This window comes from Bos javanicus, chromosome 18 (assembly GCF_032452875.1).
Source record: "Bos javanicus breed banteng chromosome 18, ARS-OSU_banteng_1.0, whole genome shotgun sequence".
NCBI classification, from domain to species: Eukaryota; Metazoa; Chordata; class Mammalia; order Artiodactyla; family Bovidae; genus Bos; species Bos javanicus.
In genome coordinates, this window is record NC_083885.1 from 63,653,557 (window position 1) to 63,664,144 (window position 10,588).

The following is a 10,588-nucleotide window of genomic DNA, read 5'->3' on the forward strand; positions in this document are numbered from 1 at the left end:
AGACACGCCATCAAAGCGAGGAGCCGAGACACCGCAGCGAAGAGAAAAGCTTCCTGAGCTCAGCTCAATGGGAGGAAAGCCCCTGGGCAGCGAGGAAGACCCAGCACTGTCCTTTGTCGCTCAGGCGTGTCCGACTCTGTGACCCCATAGACAGTAGTAGCCCACCAGCCTCTCTGGGCAGTGAGGAAGACCCAGCACCGTCTGTCCCTCAGTCGTGTCCGACTCTTTGGGACCACATGGACTGTAGCCCACCAGACTGCTGTGTCCGTGAGATTCTCCAGGTGAAAATACTGGAGTGGGTTGCCAGGCCCTCCTCCAGGGGATCTTCCCCACCCAGGGATCGAACCCAGGTTTCCTGCATTGCAGGCACATTCTTTACCATCTGAGCCACCAGGGACATCCAGCACAGCCAAAATTAATATAATTTTTTAAAATTAATTATTTTAATTAATTTTAAAAAATTGATTATTTTAAATTGATAGCTCAGAGATACAAAAGTTTATAAGACAGTACTAAGAACCACTGTGTGTTGAGCCATCTGACAGCAAACCTGGAAGAGACACGCACGAGTCTCTAGAGACACACAGCCCGCCAGAACGGAGGCCAGAAGACGCAGACAGCCTGAACTGTAATAACACCAATGATAACACCATGCAAACCAGAGGCCAGAACTGGATGGCTTCACGGAGGACTTCTACCAAACTGACAAAGAGGAACTTATGTGACCCTCTTCACACTCTCCCAGGAGACTGAAGAGGACGAAACACTCCCAAAGTCTTTCTATGAGCCACTGTCAGCCGGATAACTAAACAAAAGACACAACCAAAAAAGAAAAGTTACAGAACAGAGCGCTTTATGAACATACATGCAAAATGTGCAACAAAACATTAGCTAACTGAATTCGACAACACACAAAAAGAATCACACGCCACGGTCAACTGGGATTCATACCAGGGTCACAAGGATAATTCAACATGTGCAAATCGATCAGTGTAAGTCACCACATCAACAAGAGAAAAGACAAAACAACATGCTCATCTTAACAGGTTCAGAGAAAGCACTGATAAAATGCAACATCCATTCATCATAAAAGGTCTCGCCAAAGTGAGTACAGGGGGAAGACATCTCAACGTAATAAAACCGATTTATGACAAGCACACAGTCAACACAGTCCTCAAAGGTAACAAGCGGAAAGCCTTTCTAGAACTCTGGGACAAGGTAAGGACGCCCACTCTCACCATTTGTGTTCAACACACCACTGGAAGTCCTAGTCATAGCAATCAGGCAAGGAAAAAAAAGGATTCAACTTGGGGCAGGAAGGAGGCAAAACTGTCTCTGTATGCAGATGACGTGATACTGCATTTACAAAACCCTGAAGACTGCACACACAAACTGCAGAACCGAGGGAGGGGGCACCTGGTCTGGGGAGTGGGCAGGAGTGTTGTCTGGGTCTGCAGTCTGTTCGTGTGTGTGTGTGTGTGTGTGTGTGTGTCTGTGCGTGTGTGCCCGCGTGTGTGCTCAGTCATGTCCAACTCTTTGTGACTCCACAGACAGTAGCCCGCCAGGCTCGTCTGTCCATGGATTCTCCAGGTAAGAATACTGAGGTGGGCTTCCATGTCCTTCTCCAGGGGATCTTCCCCACCCAGGGATCGAACTCGAGTCTCTGCACCTCCTGCGCTGGCAGGCAGATTCTTTACCCCTGAGCCACCTGGGGAGCCCGAGTGCAGCCTACCATCACTCCGTTTCTCTCATTCGAAAACGGCGCCAGATACCTGCTTACTCGTCTCGGTTTTCCCTGTGTATGTGGACTATCAGGGCTTCCCAGGGGGCACTAGTGGTGAAGAGCCCCCTACCAGTGCAGGAGACATAAGAGACTTGGGTTCAATCCCCGGGTGGGGAAGATCCCCTGGAGGAGGGCATGGCCACCCCCTCCAGTATTCCTGCCTGCAGAATCCCGTGCTCAGAGGGGCGTGGCAGGCTACGGGCTGTGCGGTCTCAAAGAGTCGGACACAGCTGCAGTGACTGAGCACGCACACTACTTAACTATCGTTTCTGTTTTCCATTTCTGGCCTCACTGTTACACATTTCAGAAATTTTAATCAGCGCTTTAAGAAGGTAGCAGATCGGGAAGTCCCAGCCCTCATCTCGCACAGAAACACTGATAAACTGGGATTATTTGGGCCTAATGACCTTTAAGCAAACTGCAGAATCCAGCTAGTGAGCTGCAACACCTCGGATGAGCAGAAAAAGCAAGAAGAACCACTTCAAAAGGATAAACGGAGGAGGTTCTGTCTCCCTGTCTCCCCTCCCACAAGCTGCCGCAGCTCAGCACCAAAAGGACCCTCCTTGGGCCCAGGCCCTCTCCTCCCCAGGAGGACAGTGGGTGCAGCCGCGCCACGTCCCCAGGCTCCAGGCTGCTGCCTCAGAAACCGCCTCGCTGCTCAGCTCACGAGAGCACCAGGCAGCAGACACACGTGGGGCCACAAAGCAGGAAGAGAAGGGACGGGGCTCTGTGCGGCCAGCTCGGCCTTGGGGGTTAGAGGAGCAAGGAGTCCTCAGACTTGTCCCTCAGGGCAGGGGCACGACAGGGCGGGGGCACCGCATCGTGTGTGTCTGGGGATCTGAGCCCTGCGCGGAGCAGGAGCTGACATCCTCCCTGAAGCATCTCCAGGGCCTGGTGACCCGTCCATGGTGAGGACCCCTGGGGACCTGCTGATGGGCGGGCAGAGGAGGAAGCAGACCCCAAGGTGAGGCTCTCGGAGGGAAGGACACGCCCTGCTTGCCCACACCTCAAAGAGGTGTCTCGGGAACACACTGGGACTGTCACAGGGACGACGCCAGGCTTTCAAGAAGAGGCTGTTCCCCTTCCTGCGGGGACGCTGATGTGACAGCCACGTGACAGGAAGCCTGAGCCTCTGACAGGACACACCCTGTGGTCTGTCTGTCCGGAGGACACCCAGGTCTCCTCCATCCTCACAGCCTGGACCGTAGGAGGAGACACCATGGCCCCCGTGCTTCCCGCCCTGCTCTGCCTCGGTGAGATGAGGAGGGTCAGGAGGAGCCCTGGTCTGGAGGGACCCCCCGGCCAGCTTGCTCCGTCAGGGGACCCCAGGGCCTGGGAGACTCCCGGGGTGGAGAGGCAATGCTCAGAGCTGAGGGCACACCTCTCACAGGGCGCTCTCTTCCAGGGCTGAGTGTGGGCCTGAGGACCCAGGTGCAGGCCGGTGAGTCTGTCCCAGGGCCCAGCTCCGTCCTCTCGTGGGGACAGGGGTCACCCCCAGGCTGCGGGGAGGGAGAGGGCAGTTCGGGGCTCACGGATGGGGAGTCTGGGAGGTCTGGGCTGAGAGCCGGGGCCTGGGGGGGACGCCTGGTGAGCCCGCCTCTGATTTCCTTCCAGGGACCCTCCCCAAACCCACCATCTGGGCTGAGCCAGGCTCTGTGGTCCCCAGGGGTAGCTCCGTGACCATCTGGTGTCAGGGGTCCCCGGGGGCCCAGGAGTTCCATCTGGATAAAGAGGGAAACCCAGATCTCTGGGACAGACAGAAACCCCTGGAGCCCGGGGACAAGGCCAGGTTCTCCATCCACTACATGGCGCAGGTCTACACAGGGAGCTATCGGTGCTACTACGGAACCCGCACTGGCTGGTCAGAGCGCAGTGAACCCCTGGAGCTGGTGGTGACAGGTGAGGGACTCTAGGGAGCCTCGGGCTCTGCCCTCGGGAGGGGGTCTGCTCTCAGGGGCTGTCCCTCTCACAGCCCAGCCCTGGGGGGAGGGCGGGAGCCCCACGGAACCAGCTGCCTCCTTCTCTCCTAGGATCCTACGGCAAACCCAGACTCTCAGCCCTGCCGAGCCCTGTGGTGACCTCGGGAGGGAACGTGACCCTCCAGTGTGCCTCCAGTCAGGGATTTAACAGATTCCTTCTGATCAAGGAAGGAGAAGACAAGTCCTCTCGGGCCCTGGATGGACAGCAAACCCCCGACGGGCAGAACCACACCCTGTTCCCCGTGGGCCCCGTGACCCCCGGGCACAGGTGGACGTTCAGATGCTACAGCGTTTACAGGCACACCCCCCGGGTGTGGTCAGCCCCCAGCGACCCCCTGGAGCTCCTGGTCCCAGGTGAGGAATCCCGTCCTGACCCCATACATTTGTGCAGACAAGACAACGTACTGGGGTCTCTGCTCCCAGGAGAGCCCCTGTGAGAGGGTGGGGAGAGGAGCGTGGGGCTCACAGGACAGACACACAGACTGAGACACGGCAAGGCCTGGGGCCGGGCCGGGAGAGGGGGTCCACAGGGGAAGCGGTCCCTACAACCCAGTGCGTGTCTCTCCCCAGGGCTGTCTGGGAAGCCCTCCCTCCTGACCCCGCAGGGCCCTGTCGTCACCTCTGGACAGAACCTGACCCTCCAGTGTCGCTCTGACATCGGCTACACCAGATTCGCTCTGTCCAAGGAGGGGAAACAGGACCTCCCCCAGCTCCCTGCCCAGAGGCCCCAGGGGGGGCTCTCTCAGGCCGACTTCCCCCTGGGCCCGGTGGGCACCGTCCACAGGGGCCAGTACAGATGCTACGGTGGAAACGGCCTCTCCTCCGAGTGGTCGGCCCCCAGTGAGACCCTGGAGCTGCTGGTGGCAGGTGAGGAGCCAGCGGGTCAGTCGGGGACCAGACTGTGCACAGGCCCCACTGGGAAGCCCCAGGGATGATGCTGGGACCAGGGGAAGGGGTCCCGGGGAGGGACAGAGAGACGGGGTTGGGGAGGGGAGAGACTCTGAGAAACAGAGACAGCGCTGAGGGGCCAGAGAGGCCCGCGGAGTCTCGCTCAGAACCAGGCCCGGTGCCCGCACCCCCTTCCTCTCTGCAGGACGGCTCAGAGACAGACCCTCCCTCTCGGTGCGGCCGGGCCCCTCGGTGGCCCTGGGGGAGAATGTGACCCTGCTGTGTCAGTCAGGAAACAGGACGGACACCTTCCTTCTGTCCAAGGAGGGGGCAGCCCATCGCCCCCTGCATCTGCGCTCCCAGGACCAAGCCGGGCGGTACCAGGCCGAGTTCTCCTTGAGCCCTGTGACCTCAGCCCACGGGGGCACCTACAGATGCTACGGCTCACTCAGCACAGACCCCTACCTGCTGTCACAGCCCAGCGAGCCCCTGGCGCTCGTGGTCTCAGGTGAGGCCCAGTCTGTCCGTCTCACTCAGCAGCTCGGGGCTCTGCCCTGGGAGCGCAGGGCGGTGGTGGAGGAGGGGGCGCTGAGGGAGGGCCCCCTGAGGGAGGGGCCTCGGAGCTCGCGCCCCGTCCCTTCCTCCCACACTGGGGGCTCGGAGGGGCAGGTGGGCAGTGGGAGGGTCTCGGGGAGGCCACAGGGCTCTGCAGGGCAGAGGTTGGTGAGGTGGGGTCCCCGGGTGAGCCCGGCATAAGCCTTCCTGGGCTCATTCCCAGGACCCAGTCTCCCAGCCACAGACCCAGATCCGAACCTGGGGAGTCTCGGGGCTCTCTGCTTAGGGGAGACAGCCCACCCCAGGGCATTTTAACATTCTCTGGGAGGACAAGGCCCCTCAGATCGTCGAGGGGCGGCGGGGAGTCAGGCAGAGATGGCGCCAGAGCCACAGGCTGCAGGGGCCTGAGGCTGCTGGATGGGGTTCAGTCTGTGGAGAAGCAGGTCCGCCCCCACCACATCCTGCCCCCGGAGGCTACAGGGATCACCTCCTCCCACGGGCAGAGTCCAGCTGGCAGACACAGAGGGCTGAGCGAGCGTCTGTAGGGGGAGGTGGATCCGTGGGAGCCACGGTTGGGTCCCACCCCGGGACCCCACAGACCACTGATCAGGGGCGGGGTCCCACCCCAGGACCCTGCAAACACCACTCAGGGGCGGGCCGCACCCTGGGACCCCACAGACCACCGCTCATAGGGGTCCACCCCGGGACCCCACAGACCACTGCTCAGGGGAGGGCCCCACCCCACCCTGTGCTGTCGGAGCTCCTTCAGCTCAGGGTCCTGACAGGAACGTCTGAGACAGTAAGATAGAGAGACCCCAGGAGTCTCCCGAGGAGGACACGGCCCACCCACAGCCTCCCTTCACGACACTCGGGCTCGGCTGATACCCTCCCCCAGCACCGCTGTCAGACCAGCGAGTGTGAACAAGGACAGCGTCCGTGTCGGGCTGGGCTCGGGGCCGCGACTTCTCACGGGAGGCCGGTGCCCTGGGCACACACAGTGGGTAACGGGGCCGGAGCTGACCTGTGCACCCTCAACCCAGACTACACGGTGCAGAATCTCACCCGGATGGGCCTCGCGGCTTCGGTCCTGCTGCTCCTCGGGATCCTTCTCTGCCAGGCTCGGCACGACCACGGAGGAGCCCGAGATGCAGCCGGAGCTGAGCAACGGGACCCAACACAGCCCAGAGCCCAGGAGCCTGGGACGCGAGCTTCTGGTGTAGGAGCTTCTGGATGAGCCTCTGACCCTGGGGGAGAGATGAGCCGCAGGGTGGGAGGAGGCCCAGGCGGGTCGGCCTCTGCTCACAGGGCCCCCTCCCTCCTGGGGAGGATGCCCCGGCTCCCGGCTGCTCTCACCCCTGGCCCGAGGCGCATCCCACATGGCAGGGGTGGGTCCTCACCCTGCATGCCCGCAGGCTCTGTCCACTCGCATGGAGGACGTGAGCCTCATTGTTCATGCCCGCCGTCTCTGGTGTGCGCAATGACCTCCATCTCTTCTCAGAAACAGAATGCTGTTAAAGTAACTGAATAAATGGGTTAAATGGGGCCCTGTTTGGAACAGTTGGATCCTAAACTCTTCCCTGAGCCCCCTCTGGACCCTGCATGCCCCTCCTCCTTGTCCGAGGACACCCGCTGTAGTCTCTCCAGAAACACTGTCAGTGTGAAGGGACACCCTGGCATTTGAAGTGACCGTCAGGGCTACACTGGTAAATGAGCTCAGGAATATATCGTTTTGTAAAGAGCCCCGATATGGGGTTTCCCTGGTGGTGAAGAATCTGCCAGCCAATGCAAGAGACACGGGTTCAATCCGTGATCCTGAACACCCCACAGGCCAGGGAGCAACTGAGTCCATGAGCTGCAGCGACAGAGGCCAGCACGTCCTGGAGCCCGCACACCACCAGAGAGGCCAGTGCTGCAGATGCCCAGACACCAAAGCAAGGGAACAGCCCTGCTCACACAACCAGACACACCCCCGCAGCAACACAGACCCGGCACAGACAAAATCATCAGGCAATAAATGCTTAAAGAGCCCAGGTGTGTGAGCTGTGTGTCTCCTTTGAGGCAAACACACTCCGTGGCCAACCTCAAGGAGCCCGGGTGAATGCGCTGAAGGCCGGTGGGAAGGAAAGAGCAAGCAGACTTTCCCACAGGGCGAGTCTGCTGCGGCCAGCCCCCACCGATGGCCCCACGTGCCCAGATGTGTCTTCTCATTACAATCACATAGGATCATCTGCACCTCAGTTTTATGCCCAGGTTCCCTGAAATGAGATGCCCACCTCCTAGTTCATCCTTAAGAGATGGAAAGAGAAAACGATGGAGGAGACAAGGCTGACTCTGACGAATCCCAGCACATCGTGGGCAGGTGTACTCATCAGCCGGGTCAATCTGGAGAGTCGACAGCAACTCTCAGTTAAAGGGAAGAGACAGCGCTGGCCCACAGTTGTATAACCCAGAGGAAGATGCATGCACGGCCACGTGTGTACAAGGAGAAAAAGGACACGTGGGTTGTTCACGGTAGGAAATGTTACAGAAATCACTTTCACCAAAATGAATGGTTTGGTGTATATATATGCGAAAGAATTTTACACAAAGAAACGCACAAAGCTGGACTGCTACAGTAACACAGGTCAGTTTTCAAGCATGATGGTGAATAAGTGAAACACGACTGTAGGAGTCCAGTGCATCACATCAAATTCAAAAGGCATTACGTGGGACTCAAATACATAAAATAAGAAATGAGACGGGAGGAACAAGAGCTGCTACCGGGTTTCCCTGGTGGCTTGGTGGATAAGAATCCAGCCGCCAACGCAGGGGATGCAGGTTCCATCCCTGCTTCGAGAAGATCCCGCAAATGCTGAGCCCGCGGGCCCAGAGCCCTGCCCTGCGACAAGACACGCCATCAAAGCGAGGAGCCGAGACACCGCAGCGAAGAGAAAAGCTTCCTGAGCTCAGCTCAACGGGAGGAAAGCCCCTGGGCAGCGAGGAAGACCCAGCACTGTCCTTTGTCCCTCAGGCGTGTCCGACTCTGTGACCCCATAGACAGTAGTAGCCCACCAGCCTCTCTGGGCAGTGAGGAAGACCCAGCACCGTCTGTCCCTCAGTCGTGTCCGACTCTTTGGGACCACATGGACTGTAGCCCACCAGACTGCTGTGTCCGTGAGATTCTCCAGGTGAAAATACTGGAGTGGGTTGCCAGGCCCTCCTCCAGGGGATCTTCCCCACCCAGGGATCGAACCCAAGTTTCCTGCATTGCAGGCACATTCTTTACCATCTGAGCCACCAGGGACATCCAGCATAGCCAAAATTAATATAATTTTTTAAAATTAATTATTTTAATTAATTTAAAAAAATTGATTATTTTAAATTGATAGCTCAGAGATACAAAAGTTTGTAAGACAGTACTAAGAACCACTGTGTGTTGAGCCATCTGACAGCAAACCTGGAAGAGACACGCACGAGTCTCTAGAGACACACAGCCCGCCAGAACGGAGGCAAGAAGACCCAGACAGCCTGAACTGTAATAACACCAATGATAACACCATGCAAACCAGAGGCCAGAACTGGATGGCTTCATGGAGGACTTCTACCAAACTGACAAAGAGGAACTTATATGACCCTCTTCACACTCTCCCAGGAGACTGAAGTGGACGAAACACTCCCAAAGTCTTTCTATGAGCCACTGTCAGCCGGATAACTAAACAAAAGACACAACCAAAAAAGAAAAGTTACAGAACAGAGCGCTTTATGAACATACATGCAAAATGTGCAACAAAACATTAGCTAACTGAATTCGACAACACACAAAAAGAATCACACGCCACGGTCAACTGGGATTCATACCAGGGTCACAAGTATAATTCAACATGTGCAAATCGATCAGTGTAAGTCACCACATCAACAAGAGAAAAGACAAAACAACATGCTCGTCTTAACAGGTTCAGAGAAAGCACTGATAAAATGCAACATCCATTCATCATAAAAGGTCTCGCCAAAGTGAGTACAGAGGGAAGACATCTCAACGTAATAAAACCGACTTATGACAAGCACACAGTCAACACAGTCCTCAAAGGTAACAAGCGGAAAGCCTTTCTAGAACTCTGGGACAAGGTAAGGACGCCCACTCTCACCATTTGTGTTCAACACACCACTGGAAGTCCTATTCATAGCAATCAGGCAAGAAAAAAAAAAAGGATTCAACTTGGGGCAGGAAGGAGGCAAAACTGTCTCTGTATGCAGATGACGTGATACTGCATTTACAAAACCCTGAAGACTGCACACACAAACTGCAGAACCGAGGGAGGGGGCACCTGGTCTGGGGAGTGGGCAGGAGTGTTGTCTGGGTCTGCAGTCTGTTCGTGTGTGTGTGTGTCTGTGTGTGTGTGTGTGTCTGTGTGCCCGCGCTTGTGCTCAGTCATGTCCAACTCTTTGTGACTCCACAGACAGTAGCTGCCAGGCTCGTCTGGGCATGGATTCTCCAGGTAAGAATACTGAGGTGGGCTTCCATGTCCTTCTCCAGGGGATCTTCCCCACCCAGGGATCGAACTCGAGTCTCTGCACCTCCTGCGCTGGCAGGCAGATTCTTTACCCCTGAGCCGCCTGGGGAGCCCGAGTGCAGCCTACCATCACTCCGTTTCTCTCATTCGAAAACGGCGCCAGATACCTGCTTACTCGTCTCGGTTTTCCCTGTGTATGTGGACTATCAGGGCTTCCCAGGGGGCACTAGTGGTGAAGAGCCCACCTGCCAGTGCAGGAGACGTAAGAGACTTGGGTTCAATCCCCGGGTGGGGAAGATCCCCTGGAGGAGGGCATGGCCACCCCCTCCAGTATTCCTGCCTGGAGAATCCCGTGCTCAGAGGGGCGTGGCAGGCTACGGGCTGTGCGGTCTCAAAGAGTCGGACACAGCTGCAGTGACTGAGCACGCACACTACTTAACTATCATTTCTGTTTTCCATTTCTGGCCTCACTGTGACACATTTCAGAAATTTTAATCAGCGCTTTAAGAAGGTAGCAGATCGGGAAGTCCCAGCCCTCATCTCGCACAGAAACACTGATAAACTGGGATTATTTGGGCCTAATGACCTTTAAGCAAACTGCAGAATCCAGCTAGTGAGCTGCAACACCTCAGATGAGCAAAAAAAGCAAGAAGAACCACTTCAAAAGGATAAACAGCAGGTTCTGTCTCCCTGTCTCCCCTCCCACAAGCTGCCGCAGCTCAGCACCAAAAGGACCCTCCTTGGGCACAGGCCCTCTCCTCCCCAGGAGGACAGTGGGTGCAGCCGCGCCACGTCCCCAGGCTCCAGGCTGCTGCCTCAGAAACCGCCTCGCTGCTCAGCTCACGAGAGCACCAGGCAGCAGACACATGTGGGGCCACAAAGCAGGAAGAGAA

The 10,588-nt window shown here is 57.3% G+C and overlaps 1 protein-coding gene across 1 annotated transcript in view; it reads left to right on the forward strand.

The window, feature by feature from the left end:
* Nucleotides 1–7,232, forward strand: part of LOC133229492 (leukocyte immunoglobulin-like receptor subfamily B member 5) — a 63,657-nt gene extending 56,425 nt beyond the window's left edge. The window contains exons 16-18 of the mRNA XM_061385858.1: nucleotides 4,333–4,644; nucleotides 4,856–5,158; nucleotides 6,246–7,232. Of these exons, the coding sequence (XP_061241842.1) occupies nucleotides 4,333–4,644; nucleotides 4,856–5,158; nucleotides 6,246–6,439 (809 nt within the window). The 3' untranslated portion in view covers nucleotides 6,440–7,232. The remainder of the gene's footprint in view (nucleotides 1–4,332; nucleotides 4,645–4,855; nucleotides 5,159–6,245) is intronic.
* Nucleotides 7,233–10,588: the final 3,356 nt, after the last annotated feature.